This window comes from Manacus vitellinus, unplaced genomic scaffold, assembly GCF_001715985.3.
Source record: "Manacus vitellinus isolate BGI_N305 unplaced genomic scaffold, ASM171598v3 scaffold_25_pilon, whole genome shotgun sequence".
Taxonomy (NCBI): Eukaryota; Metazoa; Chordata; class Aves; order Passeriformes; family Pipridae; genus Manacus; species Manacus vitellinus.
The window spans coordinates 634,240-651,236 of NW_021939882.1; the positions used below are offsets into that span (position 1 = coordinate 634,240).

Here is a 16,997-nt window from a genome sequence, read left to right on the forward strand (position 1 = left end):
GGGCCGCCGCCGCCTCCCTTTTACGGCCAGAGCTGCTGGCTCATCGACGACGGGCGACGCGTGCGTGCGCCCCGCCGCAACGCGTCCTCAGCAAGAGGATCCACGAAGAGCATCTCGCAAGAAGAAGCTGACAGCCTTGGAACATCGACAAAAGTGTAGTGAGTGCGGCCTCCCGCCGGGGCGCCGAGCCCCCGGAGGGGGCCGGGCCGGCCCAGCCGCCACCGCACTTGCGGAGCTCCGGGTAGCGGCGGATGCGCCGGCGAGTTGGGCTTCCGGCTGCCCGGGGGGGTTCGGTGCTGCCCCTCGGGGAGATGGGGCGAGGTGCGGGGCTGTGAGCGGCCGACACGGCCAAACGGGACCGCGTTTTCCCCATCCAGCGCTCGGGAAAGGGAAGGGAAGGACGTGCCTGGATGCGGAACCGGCTTTTCCCCCGCTGCAGACGCGGCTTTTCCCCGTGGCACGGCGAGTCTCGTGATGCGTGAAACACAAAACACCGTGTTTGGGAGGCGGGCGATGCTGAGCGAGCTGCCCGTGCTCCGGAGGCAGGGACGCTGTTTCCATTGCGGCTTCGGGTTGGAAACGCTGGCGCTTGTCAGGTGAAAACAGCACTCGGTGCTTCAGCGAGGCGTCGCTGACGCTGCTGCTTTAATTGGTAGGAATTGGTGCTGTAGCGAAGCAGGTTAAAAGATGAGCTGGCGGCGAGATGTGATGCCGCCTCAGCAGGGCTTGTTCGCACACCAAACAGCCCAGTTTGGTGCTTAGTGACATCAAGTGACGGCTGTCAGCTCTAGAGGGAAGCGGGTCCTTCACCCAGCAGAGAAATAGGTAGAGCAGAGCAGCCCGAAGGAATTTCTCAGAAGTGACTCGCTTAACGGAATCCAGCTCTCCACGCTTTTCTTACCAGATCGTTAAAGATTAAAACCGCTGAAAACAAAGGGGAAAAAAAAAAGCTGAAGTTTTGAGTCAGTCTGTTTGGCAGCTCCCCCGGTTGATTGGGTCCCTTCTGCACAGCTGAATCGCATCGTGTCACGGAAAGAGAGTGACTCAATTTGAAACATATTCTTAAAAAATGGAGTATTTCTCCTCGCTGTAGTCCTCAGCAGATTGGCCTAGTGGCATAGTAATTTCTTGCATTTCAGAAATGAGTCTTTGTTGACAGATGTAAGGCTTTAGAAAACAAAAAGGGGAGATCAGACTAATGAACTCAGAACAAAGGGAAAGTGTGAAGCGAGGCTGCATGGAGAGATTTCGAATGTAGGTTGCCTGTGTCATCTGAAGATATTTTAACCTTACAGATACCAGATGATTTTGATCACTTGAGGTCCTTTGTTTTGCTAACTCTAGTGAGATAATATTTGTTAAAAGGGGTGTTCCGTGGCTGAACAAGCATTAGGAAAGAGATAGCTCTGCTTTTGGGTTTTTTATTCTATTTGAGGTAATTAGCCAACTTTTATTTGGTCAAGGTGTTGAAACACTTGCATTAATAATCTTCTGTACTATTCAAGCCAAAAAGTTCACAAGAGTAGAACAGATTAATATTTTTCTTAGTAGTTAGCTGATGGTAAGGAGCTGATGCTCCTGAAGCAAATGCACTTCCTCCAGACAAGGACCTGTTTTTTTCTGACATATGATTGCAACCATAAAAAAGAAATGTATCATCTGCAGAGGTTCAAGTTCAGGTGGAGCTCGAGTCCTCAATTTTCTTTGCCTTTAGTCTTTGTAATGTAAATTATTTGTAACTCAAGAGCCTGATATCAGGCCTGGGGTTTAAGATTAGAAATTCCTTAAGGCAGTCAGTCACACCAGTCATGGGGATGGACTCTGATACTGGTGTCTAAATGGCTGCCGTTGGATGCTGTTTCACAGAACCTGTTTTGATTGCTCTTTCTGTTCTTAGGTGAGACATCTGTATATTTGTGATTTTCACAAGAACTTCATTCAAAGTGTGCGAAACAAAAGGAAGAGGAAGACGAGTGATGATGGAGGTGACTCTCCTGAGCATGACACGGATGTTCCAGAGGTTTGTGAGCTGCTTTACCAATTCTGAGCATGCTGAAGTTTCACTTGGATGGTTTCATGTATCGGAAAATATTTACATTTTAAATTGCAACTCCACTGAAGCTGCTGTAGTTACTCTCACTTTCCAGGAGGACTCTTTTCTCATGTGTAATGTCCTAATTTTCTTTTTCATTCCTGTATGAGTTCTTTGCCCATGTAAAGTTTTCTATAAAAGGATGTGTGATAAGGTAACTGTACAGCTTCATATATGTACAGTTAAAGCTGTATTTGGTCCTAATTCTTTTTTAAAGGTAAAAATAAGTTATTTTTGGTGGTGTCTGAGGCTCCAATATGATTCTTTGTTCCTTAGGATGCATCATTCTCCAAATACACTAAAGAATTCAATAGGTCACTCTCTTTGATTGGGTATTTGATATCCAGGGATATTGACCTTCTCCAGACCTTTGTACATATGAGTTTTTTTGGGACTGTTTAAAACTACCTCTAAATAGTTTGTAACACCTTTTTATTTTCAGGAAATAGGCCTGGGAGAGGTTTTCTGTGATACAGAACTCTAGAATAATCCCTTCTCTGTGCCACTGTGTGCTGTATTTGCCTCAGTGATGTTTCGGGTACTGTAGACACCACAAAAAGTTGCGCAGAGGCGATAATCGGGAGCAGAGCTGTGGCCACGTCAGCAGAGCCCTCTGCTGGAAATGCCAACCCTATTGGCAAAGAGCCTTTTATTTCTGGGGAGGGGGGGAGGGAGAAAGCCACCAGGAGTCATTCTGCCAGCAAAGCCGTGCCTTGGTGCAAAGCTGTACGCACACGTTTCCTTTGTGGAGGTGTTGAAAGAGTAGCAAGTTTTTGGTGTGGTGGTTTTTTTAAGGATACCTGACCTTTTGTTATCACTGTTGATGTTTCCATTCGAGGTTCTCCATCAAAACTTTCCTATTCAGGCTTTACTGTAGTTGCCAGGGTGATTGATGAGGACCCAGTGAGCATCTAAAAATGGTGCTGTAGAGCACAGAGGGTATTTGGTGGCTTAAACCTGAGGGATGCACATCACCCAGCAGAGTTCCAACAGGGAACTCTGCACCATGTCAGTTTTAATGTAATTTTCCTCTTGTTTTTCAGCACAGATTCCTTTTGTCTTTGAAACTTGGTATTTTCCACATGATCTTCATCTTTCTTCCTGTAACCTCCCTACCACCCCCTTTGGTTTTAAACTGTGTACTTCCCATTTAAGTATTTGAATTTCATTTCATCTCTGCACTCTGTTTTATGTCACAAGCCATTTGTTCAATGCCTGCTAAATTGATATTTCATGTGTGAGCTTTTTAAACCTTGTGGGAACAAAAGGTTCCCCTTTGCTTGGAGGTTGCAGAGGTGTAATTGAGAGCAGAAATTGGCCAGCAATTCTGTTGACAGCATGTGAACCAGAACAAAATTTTCTATTTCCCTGAGGCTATTTTGGTCCTTTAGCATTAACAAATACAAAATACACTGAGGTTTGTCAGTAAAGCAAACCAGTGTGGTTCTGAATGCAGGCAAAGAGCAGTCCTGTTGAGGAAGTAGTTATTTTTAGATAAAATAACTACTCATAGAAACTAAAAGTAGTGCTCATCCCCTTTTCTCTGCATCACTTGCAGGTTGACTTGTTCCAGCTCCAAGTGAACACCTTGAGGCGTTACAAGAGGCATTATAAGTTGCAGACTAGGCCTGGACTCAACAAGGCTCAGCTTGCAGAAGTAAGTGATGACAGAGGTAGCATTATCTCAGTTATTAAAAAACTTCTTATCTCCTCTTTTCAAGTGCATGTTTTGTGGACACTCATACCTGTGCAACTCCCTGGTATGTACCGAGTGCTCTGCGAAGGGTTTCAGGGGATGATGCCAACAGAAAGCTGCTTTCACCTGGGACAGGCATGGAAGGCATGGAAGCTGGCTCTTGACAGCATGTTTTAGTAACTTGGCTTATCTCTGCTTCCTTTCCTGCCTTGTTTATAGTCATAATCAGTGACCTTTAGGGAGCAGAAACAGAACCCGTTTTCTGTGGCCTGGGTGTGATCTGGAGATGGCTGTTTGACTGAAACTCAGACTTATACACTACTGGTCTCCCTAAGTGCCCCTGTTAGTTTTTCTTTCCTCACAGGCATTTGAACTGGTTGGAATTGCTTGTTATTAAAGGCAGAATCATTGACCGTGACTTCAGGTTCCTTATTTCCCTCCCTTGTCCTGATTATTCTGTATTAAGTCAATAAAAGACTTTTTCCTTAAGGGCCTCTGCTGCTGCTTTCTCACCATATGGGTACTTGTACAGAAAGAACTCTCTGTATCTCTGTGTTATTTGGGTGAGCTGTGCTTGGTGTGCATCTGCTCTGCTCTTTCCTGACTTGATGACGTGCTGTTAGAAAAGTCTTCTCTAAACTTGAAAAAGCTGTAGCAGTTACTGAATGGTAGCGAGGTTGATTTTGTAAGTTGTGGTTTTCACAGCTGTCTGCCTAAAACTGTCCACTTTGCTTTTACTCTTACTTTAAAGAACAAAAACCAGCAGACCAAAAAAGTCAGCAAGACACTGTCTTTCCCTCTTTCAAAGTCGTCTAGGGAGTGAATATACAGAATATAGAGAAATCATAGTGTAGTGACTGTAGGAGTAAGTTGAAGAAAGCATGGTGAGGGTATTCCTCGTTAGTAGTTCTGATTTGTCATGTTCAACTAAGCAGTTCATAGTCTGTCAGCTGCCTCCTGCCATGAAGGACTACCTGCTTAGGGAATTTACCATGAATGTTCCCAAGAGGAAAGCAAAGATCAACTACTATGCAAGCAGAAAATAAAGGGAGCCTAACTTAAAGTTGTCACACACTTCCCAGATTTCCTGTGGAGTCTGAGCAGCTTTGACCCTACGCTGGATCCTCGTCCAGCTCCCATGTTTGAATCACTGCTGCCTGAGGCTCTTAGACTCCTGCTGCTATCCCACCGTAAGGAAAACTCAGACTTCCATAAATCTTCTTGGAGTGACTTATTGCTCAGCCTGCATCAAAATCCAGTTCTGGAGCTGTGTTTGGTACCCAAAAACAGCTTCTTCCATGTGAGAAGCAGATTTTATCCCATTTTCAACATGTTTTCTACGTTCATTTTCTGTGGAAAAAGCAGATAATGGTTCAGGGCCTATGACAGTGTCAGAGAGGGGTAGCCCTCACCACATCCTAACCCTGCCAGTGCAAATTCGCTGGTGTTCCTTTCAGTGAAAACTTAGAGTCCAAAGGAGAACTCTCTGGATAAAACTTTGCTACATCTGGTTCACATAGCAAAGTGTTGCAGTGTTTCCTGCGCTCTCCTTTAAAACACGGAGGTGCAGAGAAAACTCGCTCGCCAAATGATCTCGGCATGAACTGTCGCTCAGGAGGAGCTGTGCTGCTTTGGCAGGAGGACATTCTGGCTTCCAAATTCCGCTTTTAGGTTGGCTGCAAATCCTGCTGACACAGCAAGACTATGCTGTGTTCATACACACATTCCAGCTGTAAAGAGAGAGGGAGGTAAATGAGGACTGACAGTTGGAATCGGTGCATGTTTGACTAAAAGTATATTGTGCTCAGTGGCCGTAAAATTGGTTTTGGAAAGTGAAGACAAACCCCATTCTAGTTATTTCTACTGTTTAATTTCAGCATTTCTGTCTCTTTACATGTTGTCCTTCCAGACTGTCAGTCGTCACTTCAGGAATATTCCGGTGAATGAGAAGGAGACACTCGCATATTTCATCTACATGGTGAAGAACAACAAGAGCAGGCTGGACCAGAAATCAGAGGGCAGCAAGCAACTAGATTGAAGGTTAACAAGACTTGGAATAAGAGAGACCTTAAAGGAACATATGGTATTGTGTATTTTAGGTATATAAGAACTGTTAAAGTATATTGTAAATTTTTTTTTTAAATGCAGTGTCTGGATGACAGAAAAAAATATTGACATTCTTATCAGGAGTATTTGAAAACATGTGCCCAACATGTTTCCGAAGACTTCTTCCCCTCATTTCAAAGTCACATTGGAATAAAGAAATGAGGATAATGGGGAAACCAAGTAAACCTGTAGGATTGTGGAATTTGTCAACTTGGTGTTTTAAACCATCTCTGGAAATCTGCATCTCAGTGCAATTCAGATCCCAGATGGAATTTTTTTCACTGAATTCAGACTGCATCACAAACCACCATGCAGTTTGTCTTGGTACAGGACTGGAAGAGCAGCAGAGATAAAATTCATTCTTGAGGTGCATGGGTCAGAAGTTTGTCTGAAGCTTGCTCCTCACCTACACATGCTCTGTCTTGCCTTGAGTCAGTGCTTCAAATCCCAAACTTCTACAAATGCTCCAGCTCACCAGATCTACTCCAGTGAATGCTACTTGACTAGTCTGAAATTGATACGTGTTTTTTACCATTTTTCCTCCTGACCCCATCTGACATGGATGCCAACCAACTCTCTGCAGTCTTTCTCGTTTCTTTTATTTAACAGCTCATTAATTAAATTGTCTGTAAGAATTTTAAAACTTCTGCATTTCCTCAGAATGTGGTATTAAGGCAAACACAGCTTATTTGCTGGGTCTGATCATGTTGGTAGAAATGTTTGTTTAATTCACTTATACATATTTCAGTGATGGTAGGTGAAACAATGGCTTGAGACGTCAGTCTCTTAATTTCTGTGTCAGATCAGTATCAGTCACAAATTTTGTGAGTTCTCTACTGAAGCTGTAGCAGGTGTCACAAAACTACTGTGTGGATTCAGGGGCTCTGCAGTCTCTGTTTAGTATAAAGCAGAGTTATGGGTGAGGCACCATAACCAGGGCAGTGATCTGACTGGAGCATTTCGTGATGCACTTCATCTGTCTTTGCAACAGGCAAGAAGTATCGAAGCATTTGCCTTTCATGAGCATTACATGTGCTGTCATGAGAGCTGTGTGAGTGAGGGTGGCACCCTGGTGCTTCCTAACCGGGCACTGTAGGAGGAGATCACCCTGAATTTGTTATTTAAAACCAAGGTGTCCTTACAAATAACACAGTGGTTATTTCGGCAAAAGGAGCTTATAAAAGTATTGATCGTGACTGACTGTTCTCCAGTGACCTCAAATTCTCTTCAGGGGACCTCATAATTTAAAGCACCAGTATGTTTCTTTGCTGTCCTAACCAATGTCTCCATTCTGGTACAAGATGCCAAGACTCCACATAGAGAGGATGTTCTCAACAAGCCTTAAGCAACGAACTGAGCAGTAGAAAACTTCGGCTGGCATTTTGTAAATGGCAGGTTTTAATATTTCAAAACTGGATGGAGCTTTGTTGAAGAGCTAAACACACAGGTCATGGTCCCAGCTTAGTACTGGATTGTGTTTCATAAGGCATGAAGGGTTCACTTAGTGAAGCTCTTGCTGAAGCTCTCCCAGAGTCTCTTTAAAACTCAAGTCGCAATTTAATTGTTCACATCACTCTGAATTGTTTGCTAATACTCCAGAAACATGTTCAACAAATTTCAGTGTGTCTGAATCCTGTGTCATATGCAGAAATACTCTGTTATGGTACACGTCCCATTTGTGACGTGTGGGGAGTGTGATTGTTTCAGCATTTCCTTGTTCGATTCAATACGGAACATCAGACAAGAGAGGTTCAAGGAATGAGGAGAGAATGTCTTGTGTTGGTATTTCATGAATGTTTAAAAATTTCCTAATTATGATGATCCTTTCCTTATTGAAAGGGCGGAGTAATTCCCACATCAGTCAACACAATCCGGCTTCTCTCATTCAGGACAGATCACTGAAAGGGTACATTCTCTGACTGCACGTTAGTCTGCAAAGTGCTCATGTCATCAGAGGATATTACCAAGGGAAAATGAGTTTCTGAGCTGAGAGGGTTATGCCTCACAGTGATTCTTCCCCTGTACTTGGCACTGGTGAGGCACCTCGAGTCCTCTGTCCAGTTCTGGGCCCCTCAATTCAGGAAGGACATTGAGGTGCTGGAGTGACTCCAGAGAAGGGCAGTGAAGCTGGTGAAGGATCTGGAGCACAAGTCCTGTGAGGAGCAGCCAGGCGAGCTGGTATTGTTTAGCCTGGAGAAGGGGAGGCTCAGGGGTGACCTCATCACTCTCTGCAACTCCCTGACAGGAGGGTGTAGCCAGGTGGGGGTCGGCCTCTTCTCCCAGGCAACCAGCAACAGGACAAGGGGATGTGATCTTAAGGTGCATCAGGGGAAGTTTAGGTTGGACATTGGGAAGAAATTCTTCACAGAAGGGGTGATCAGACATTGGAATGGGCTACCCAAGGAGGTGGTGCAGTCGCCATCCCTGGTGGTGGTTAAGGAAAGACTGGACTTGGCACTTAGTGCCATGTTCCAGTTGACGAGGTGGTGTTCGGTCATAGGTTGGACTCGATGATCTCAGAGGTCTTTTCCAACCTAATTGATTCTGTGATTCTAGACCAAAACTGTAAAAATGTAGTTTGTTTGGGATTTACTTTTTTTGTTGTTGTATTTTATTTTGTTTTATTTCTAAGAGTAAATAAATCTGTTGGGGTGCTTTAGTAGCCATCAGCAAAATGATTCTTTTCAAGGAAATATGGTGGCAGGTTCCATCTGTTCAGGTGTATTCACTGGAATGCTTTTGTGCAGAGGTGGTATCCAGGAAACTTTTTTTTTCTTTTTTTCCTGAAAATAGTCAATTGATGTGAAATGTGATCCTTGTTGGTTTCACTTCTAAAGCAATTATACTTTTTTGAAAAATATTCTTGGCGAAGTGTGATGATGAAGAGATGTTTACCAGCCATTAGCAGTTGTTTATAAGGTGGAAAGCTTGGAGGCAAGGCACCAAAGAAACAGAAGAATCTTTGGCTGTCGGACCCCATGGCCTTATAAACCCCTTGCAAATGCCTTATTACCTTGTTCTCAACTTAGCTAGAGCAAAACGCCTTGAGCAACAGAAAGCCGATGTCTTGTTGGAAGGGGCAGCCACCTGATGGCTCCCGTGCTATGAACTAAAACCACACGTCAATTCAGTAGCAATATCCATGTTCAGGGTGCCTGTGATTCTTGAAAAGCATTTAGTGTCTAATAACCAGAAAACGCAACAATGCAATTGTCGTTGTGTACAATACCGTGCTGTGTGTTCGATTCCTTATGCTGCATGCCAATTGAGAAAAAAAAAAAGACTTTCCAACTTTTTTTATTTGAAACTTCGAAGTAAATGTGTTTGAACCTCACACTTGTGAAACCATGAGGTGGGACATTTTCTCAGCACTTTTAGATGGGACTTGTTGGAAAGGTGTAAGACCCAAATCGCTTTGGCTGGTATGATAAGATGATTTTTTTTTTCCTTTTGCATTTTGCTTTTCACAGATGGGCCTTAAATTCTGTCTAGCTTTGAACCATGGAGCACAAGCCTTGGGGGCATGGAGGATGACCAGATGTCATCTTCTATTTATAATAGTGGAAGCTTATTTCTTACAAGCCTGCATAGGTGACATTCACCCTGGGGCAGAGGAATCATGTCTGAAGGTCTCCAGCCATTATATAGCCTAATGCCATTCCATAGCCTAGCTCAATTCTCATTGAAGAGCTGCGTTAACCTAATTAGAGTTCTGACTAGATCCGAAGCCATTAGTATGCAATCCAAATAATGCAGAAACATCTCTTCTGGGGTTAATTTCATCCTGTATGCTGACCCTCTGCTCACTTCAAGGGAAGAAGAAGAAATCATTGCTGGTAGTTACGGGCTTGAGCTCAGCTCAAGGGAGTTGGAAGCATGCAAAGACTCAAGTTGTTGGCAACTTGATGGCTGAAAAGTGCAAATATATCCAAGGAGGCTGTGTTAGAATGCAGTTTTCAAAATTTCTGAATCTCAAAGGTTATTGTCTATCAACCTGAAGTACACAATTGCATTAAAAGGTAATGTTTCTTTTGCCAGGCACTTTAGATGCTCAACCTGAAAAGAGCAGAGCGGGCAGGTTTGTACCACTTGTCCCCAGCATTTTGGGTCCCAGTTTTTCCTAGAAATGTGGTTGTAAATCACTAGATATCCCAGTGTGCAAGACTTGATCAAAACACATCAAGTCTGGCATTTCAAGTGAGTCTCAAGTGCAGGCTGGGTTCGGAGAGGCTTTGAATACAAGAGCTGAAATAATCCACAATTAATGGGAGTTTGCATGTGGGTCATGATGGCACAGAGAGTATGAAACAGGACATGGCCCACAGAGACTGAACAAAACACACTTCCACAGGCAGCAGCGTGGAGGACAATTCGTTCTGCATCAGCTCTTGTGACGGATGTTTTATGAGAGGGGTAGGAGGGGGAGCTGTGCACTTTACATCTTTTGGTTGAGCCAAATGTAAATACCAATGGGAGATCTTCAGCAGTAACTGCAGTAGGAGGGGAGGGTCTGCTGAGGGACTGTTTATTTAAGTTGGCAGATGGCGGTACTTCCCTAGAGCACTAGAGTCACTTTGCCTCTACAGTTTAGAAGAACGGGTAGTACAAGGTGGCCTCCCGTCCAGAGGGAGTGCCTGTACTGCCTAGATTATTGACTGAAGAGTCCCAAAGGTGAAGGAATGTTATTGATGCCTCACTCCTCGTGTCACTGATGTTCTTTAGCCATCTCTAGCTTATCAAGTTAGGGAGTTTTCATTTCCCACTTTAGAGGTGCAAATGAATTGTTACAATGTAAGATATTCCTTGCACTTTTCACAGCTATCCCTTGACTTGCCTGTGAACACATCTGATTGGGATGAATTAAATGCTTGAAGAAAGTATGGGGAGAGGGGGAGGCTCCTGCCTTAAACCTGAACTTCCCTTGCAAGCAGCTCTGCAGGCCATCCTGTACATCAGCAGGCTCCAGGAGCCTCTGAGCCCTAACAGGGCTGGGTTTACTCCTGTCCTACCCACAGCTCTGCTCCTCAGCTGGTTGGTGCAGGGGAGATGGGTAGCAGGTAACTTGCAGAATGGTTTGGAGTCTTTTGGCAGGCTTACTGGGAGAGAAAAACTGTGTTCCCTCTTTTGTTTCTGACCTCCATGTGTTGTGCTGATCTTATGCCAAATGTTTTGGACACCCTGTATTTTTAACTGTGTAATATAGCTGTGTATTGTTAAAGCAACTTAGTAACTTATAGCAAAAGCTGTAGAACTCATTTCTCTGAGGTGTAGGAAATGTCCTGCTTCCACTGTGTATGAGACTTTAACTCTGTACTGTCTGACAAAGATAAGATGCTGAATTTCACTTTAATAAATGATCTATCTAGCAACAAGGCCTACATTCCCTTCTATTTGCTGTTCTGCCCTTGGCACTGATGGCTCCAAAGCCAGTGGAGTTCTGCTGTGTATGGATGTTGGTTTTTTTGTCAGACTTCTGAGATTCACCATCTTTTCCCACCCACCTCCCCAGGGCTGAAAACTGCCAACAAAGAGCAGAGAATGGCACTGCTGACTGGGAATGCCAAGCCTGGAGCAGAAAATTCAACTGATGAGATATTTTGTGACAAACCCACGTGGGTTCTACAGGTGCAATTCATGGAGTCTTTTGAATGCAACAAAAACACAACTCGCAAGAAGGATGGAGGTTGTTGAAGAACCACGTGACCTTGCATTTTGGAGTGTTGGGCTTTTCTATGATGGGGATCCTCCCCTCCAGTATCATTCCAGTCAGTCAAGTGTGGCTTCTCATTTGATTCATGTTTCCTAATGAGTCTTCTTTACGTCTAGTTCAGCCCTGTGCTTCTGCTTGCTTCTCAAGCACAGCCTTGGCTTCGTTTTACACATGACTTATGGCTCATGTTGTCCAGAGTCAAAGCTGCATGTCCAACTGATAAGGTGGGTGCTACACCAGAGCAATGCTGACATGTAGCATCCCAGTGCTCAAGATCCTTTCCCATTAAGTGCTTTGTTTCTTTTCCCAAATTGTGATTCCTCATGACCATCAGCCTTACAGATAAAGGTGCCTCACTTTTTTGCTGCAGTGAAGAAGCGAGTGATGCCAGAAACTTGAGTACTCATTCTGAACCCTGTCATGGTGTTTCCAAAAGCTGTGCTGGCACTGGCTTGAGTCATGCTTTACCCGTGATTTTTAGCCAGGAAAGAAGTAGTATAGCTTTTCAGACACTTGGGCTCTTACAGAGGAGGATGATTGAATGTTGAAAGCTTTATACCTAAAATACAAGGCCAGAATTTATCACTGTCAAATTAAATTGGACTCAGTGATCCTTGTGGATCCCTTCCAACTCCACATATTCTGTGGTTCTGTGAAATTGCACTGTTGATGTGCAGTAGAGATTTGCACAGATAATTCTCCGTGAAACAATCCCACAACATCTCCTGTATCCTTCCTTATACCTTGGTGGTGTCCTACAATCAAAAGACCTGTCTCCTTATTGTTGTTCAATGGGAATATGCCATTTATACTGCTGTGGCCCTTGTAGGGGACACTTGCCCTCTCACCCCATCCTGCATCCCAGGGTAACTTGTGATAGAAATAAATGCTGCCAGTTAATCTGTTATTTGCATAGGCCAACGAATAATGTGACTTAATCTCACGTTTGCTCCCTGCCAAGAGACCCACAGGAGAAGCTCAAAACCAAGGCAGAATCTGCTCAGTCTTTTTAACATAACCACACTGAGAAACTGAGGAACCAGCAGATTGATCTGATGAGCTGAAAACTGCACATCCCTCTCTGCACTGCCGGCTGCCGTGTGAGGGCAGTGTTAGCTCAGGAACACGGGAGGTGGGTGCTCGGCAGCTGCACCTCCGAGCCCGGGGCAGCTGCCGGGGGCACCAGGGCCGTGTCCCCATCCCAAAAATGCCTCCTCGGCAGGAGCTGGCTGTGCTTGTCAGAGACCGGAAGCGGGATTATGCTGTGCTGGGATGTGGAGATCATAAAAATGGTTTGTTTGGGTTTGGGGTTTTTTTTTTTCCCCCTGGTTGGACGTTGAAATTGAACACGTCCGATCCTCTGCGTGAGCTGCCCTGCGGACTCCTCGCAGCCTTGATGGAAACCAGGCATCACTTGTGCTCTCCCCAGCAGAGAGGGCAGCACAGAGGACTGGGGAAAAATGTGAATGTGGATTTAATGGTTTTGTGTCTTAGAGATGTGGTTGAGCAGGAGGAGTGTGGGGGGGGACAGCCTCAGGGTGTTGTTTTGTTTTTTCTTTTTTTTTTTGTAATTTATTTATTTCCCCTCTATCCAATAAGGGATAACTGCACAGTTCCAGGAGCACTCAGTCTCTGCCAGGGGCTGGAGTCAATTTCCCACCTCTTACCCTTGCAGGCAGTGCTGTTTTCTTCTGCAAGTACTTCAAACACCCCCAGTGTGCTTTTACTTAATTTTTTGGGGAATATTCTGCAAGATCTGTTGCCTTTATGTGTTGCAGGAAGCACTACATGATCACCACAGCACCCTCAGCAGGGAACACTATGGTGCTGTGGGGAAGAGGGAAGTGTCAGGCAGCTGAGATGGCTCTGCTGCTTCTCCTACCACAGGTATGGACTGCCAGGGACCAGAGAGCACAGTGATGGGCATCCCATTAACATCCCACTGGTCCAAAATGGGACTGTTGAGCTCTTCCTTGTCCAGTCCACCTTTCCAACAGAACCAAGTTGTTTAATTTGTTCCTGCAATTTCCACTTTACTGGCCATAAACCCTGACTCCTTTGTAAGTGCAGAGCTCTTGGTTCACTACTGCTGGCCTTGACTCACCTCAGCCCTCTCTGGCTCCCTTTTCCTGGGGGTGAAAAGCAGGTTGAAGGCCTTCACTGGCACAGTGATAGCACTGGGTACTGACAAACTACAGTGCTGGGGAGATGCTGTCCCTCTCCAGGCTAATCCTTGTCTTCCTCCCTTCTCTCCTTTTCCTGATCCTATTTTCCCCACTCCTCTCAGCTGCTCATCTCTCCAAGTCCTTCATCACTCCCCAAGGCAACAAAGGTATCTCCACAAGGGCCTTCCCACCTTTTTATGCCACGTTCTGAGAAATCTAAAAGATCCTTAAGGGCATTGGGTATGGAATCGTGTGGGTTCAGCTCTAAGCAGCTGCCTTGGTTCCTGGGCATTTTGTCAGGTGACTTGTTGAACACAGCAGCCCAGGCTCGAGTTGGAGCCAAGCTGATGAGTCCCAGTGCACAGCCTGCCCTCCTTCTCTCCATCAGCCAGCAGACCAAAGCAGTGGAAGCCAAACAGTGGAGGTGAGCAGAGGAGGGAATTTCAGAGTTGACACAAGCTTTGTGCAATAACTCAGACTCGTAACTCCTTCCCACATCTCAGCTTGGGAAGGAGCTCCTGGCCAAGGCAATTAAACCAGCCTGCTCTGGTCCCCGCTTCCCCTTCAGCTGCTCCTGCAGGTCAGTCCCAGGCCATGAGAATTTTGTCAAGGTAGCTCCAGTCTAAGGAAAAAAAACCCTTTTCCTCTCAATCCCTCAGCTTTCAACCACGAGTGACGCCATAAATTCCCCTACTCTGGTTACTGTAAAGTCTTTCAGGGTGGTCAGGACCTGAATTCCTCACGCAAAAGAAGAAGCAGGGGAAGAGGAAACTGCAAGCAAGGGCCTTCCCCACCTCAGGGATCTGTCACAAGGACTCAGCAAGGCTCCAAGCATGGTTTCTTGCTCTGCAGTCTCTCAGCTCAAGCCTCCTGGGTAACTGTCCCTCACTCCCCTCTCACCAGTGAACGCCCTCCTCCCAGCCTGTGCTTCCCACTCATGCTCCAGCAGCTCCATCTGGCTCCTTGGCCCCTCTGATCTGCAGGTTTGTTATTGCACTTCAGCTTTGGAGTAACCAGGAGAGGCAGAGCTTGTCCAGCATCACAGAGCTGTGGGAACAGCACCGAGTCCTGCCCTGAGCTGTATGGCACTGGTGCTCCACCAGCTCCAAGCCAGCTTCCATCCTGGATCTCAAATCCAGCTGCTGTGTGAGACACAAGTGGGCTTCTGTGCCACCCCCCACCGCCCAGCTTCACCTGAGGGCTGTGCTGAGATGTCATGAGAGAAGATTAGTGAAAAATCAGCAGGTCCTTGCTAAGGTGATTGTCCACAGAGCAGGATGAGGACAGGTCATTCTGCAGAAAACCATGGTGACCATGGCTAACCCCACCCCAAGCATGTGAATCTTGTGAAAGGAGTAAATACACACTTCTCACAACCCTCTGCACTGGGGGAAGGGCCTTCTTGGAATAAAGGAGCAATGCAGGTTGGCTTTGGAGAGGTAGGGACATGGGATGGATGATTAGTTTGTCCATTGTTTGAGGAACGGTCTTGGGGAAATTGTCTCGAGGTGCAGGGTTCTTGGTCTTCTCCCAGCACAGGACTGGAGACAGGACTGCAGCACAGGACAGCTGCATGGAAAAATATACCCTGGGCAGAGCTCAGTGCTCAGTCCCAAGCAGGTACTGCCATAGGGGTGAAAACCCAGTGAGTTGGATTTGGTTTAGAAAATAAAATAAAAACAAGAAACTAAAAAAGTTAGAGTCTTCATCTGCCTTGTGGCTCCAGAGTCTTCCCATGCTTGGATATAATTTCTACAGCTATGGATTAGAAATGCATCTTCTCTTCAGATGAATCTCAGAATCACGTGATTCCAGGAGCACAGAGATTTGAGGAAGAGCTGTTGCATGTCATGAACTTTGCATCTGGGGGGGGGCCTCAGCTGGATAGAAAATCTTTCCACCTGAGCAGTGCTCCCAGGAGACAGTCTGACTTGGGAGCCGGCAACTGGGCTAAGAGGCTCCGAGTGTTGGGAGAGGATCAAAAAGCTCCCCTGGCAGTAAATCTTTCACCTGCCATGTGACTCACTGGGGTTTGTGGCCATTCCTCCGAGGTCGGCCCCGGGTCAGGATTTCTCCTGTCTCTTTAGCCCCCAAACCTGGAGATTTTTGTCTTATCTTTGACGCCATCTTGACACCGAAAACAAATTATGGCCCAATTCCCCTTACTGAGAGGGGCTGGGGCTACCTTAAGTGGCCTGAACTAGCAGGCGCTTCCTTAAGAGCGGTAATTAGTGGGGTGTGGGGTGGGGAGGGGGCAAGGAGCGGGGGTACCCCTGACATGAGGCTGCCCTTGTTCCCCTGCTTGGCACGGCAGGAGAGCACATCCCACCGAGCCCCATCCTATCTTATCCCATCCCATCCTGCTCACTCTGACCCAGCCCTGCTGCATGCCTGGGCTCCAGACAGGCCAAGCAGAGGTGGGGCTCTCTGCTGCTCCCTGCCAGGGTGCTGTCCGGAGGGAGCTGCCCCTGTCCCACACCTCCCCCAGCCCTGTGGGGCCAGCCCAGAGGGGCCCTCTGACGGGAGGCAGCAGTGCTGGCCCTGGCCGTGACCTTCGGGATGACCTCGAGTGAGTCCCTGCCAGGCTGGGGCCGGCTGTGCCTCTGAGCCCGAGCTGGGACATTTCTGTGCTCACCCCAAGGAAACAGCGAACAGCAGCATCACAACAGAACGGCCGTAAGACCGACCTCAAACTTTTTTAATTAGTTTTTCTTCCCATCTTTCAGGGTCATTACACCACGCTCTCCTCTGCTCTGTGCCGGTGTTGTGCTGTCTGCCTGAACCCAGCAGCTGTTTTGGGGCTGGCAAATCCAGCTGGCAGCCTGGACTCGTGGGTGAGCGGGTGGCTGGGGCTGGGTGTTTCTTCCCCCCTTCTTTTTTTTTTCCCTTTTTTTTTTTTTTTTTGTCAGATTGGTATTTTATTTGGCTCCATCCTGTCTACCGAGCTGTCCAGTGTAACCCTTCCCTTGCTGCTTCTGAGATAAGAATAGGCTCCCCCGAGATCAGATAAACAGGCCCATAAATACCTACAACAACAAGAAGCAGGGTCTGGGCTTGGCAGAAAGGGAGGGGAAAAACAACAACAAAAAAAGGCAAAAAGGGAGCCATTCCTTTGCACACCAAACCCTAGGGGTGCGGAGCAAGAGCTAGGAAATGCTCGACAACCCCTCTTCCCCTCAGCCCTTGCCCCTTGGCCAGGGCAGGCACCAGAGTCCCCTCCACTGTCCC

General features: G+C 46.4%; 1 protein-coding gene and 1 long non-coding RNA gene across 2 annotated transcripts; both read left to right on the top strand.

The window, feature by feature from the left end:
- The first annotated feature begins 513 nt into the window (after nt 1-513).
- SAP30L (SAP30 like) lies at nt 514-7,998 on the top strand. The gene is made up of 4 exons (XM_029960165.1): nt 514-591; nt 1,898-2,020; nt 3,651-3,749; nt 5,698-7,998. The coding sequence occupies exons 1-4, from the start codon at nt 514-516 to the stop codon at nt 5,824-5,826; spliced, it is 429 nt and encodes a 142-aa protein (XP_029816025.1). The 3' UTR covers nt 5,827-7,998.
- A 5,401-nt stretch (nt 7,999-13,399) lies between these two features.
- LOC108639881 lies at nt 13,400-15,008 on the top strand. Its single transcript, XR_001920788.1, has 3 exons — nt 13,400-13,491; nt 14,480-14,643; nt 14,753-15,008. It is a non-coding gene; the product is annotated as an uncharacterized LOC108639881 (long non-coding RNA).
- Nucleotides 15,009-16,997: the final 1,989 nt, after the last annotated feature.

Coding starts and splice junctions, on each gene's coding strand:
- SAP30L (XM_029960165.1), top strand. CDS start 514: ATGCTGAGCGAGCTGCCCGTGCTCCGGAGGCAGGGACGCTGTTTCCAT. Junction 2,021..3,650: donor ATGACACGGATGTTCCAGAG/GTTTGTGAGCTG, acceptor CATCACTTGCAG/GTTGACTTGTTCCAGCTCCA. Junction 3,750..5,697: donor ACAAGGCTCAGCTTGCAGAA/GTAAGTGATGAC, acceptor TTGTCCTTCCAG/ACTGTCAGTCGTCACTTCAG.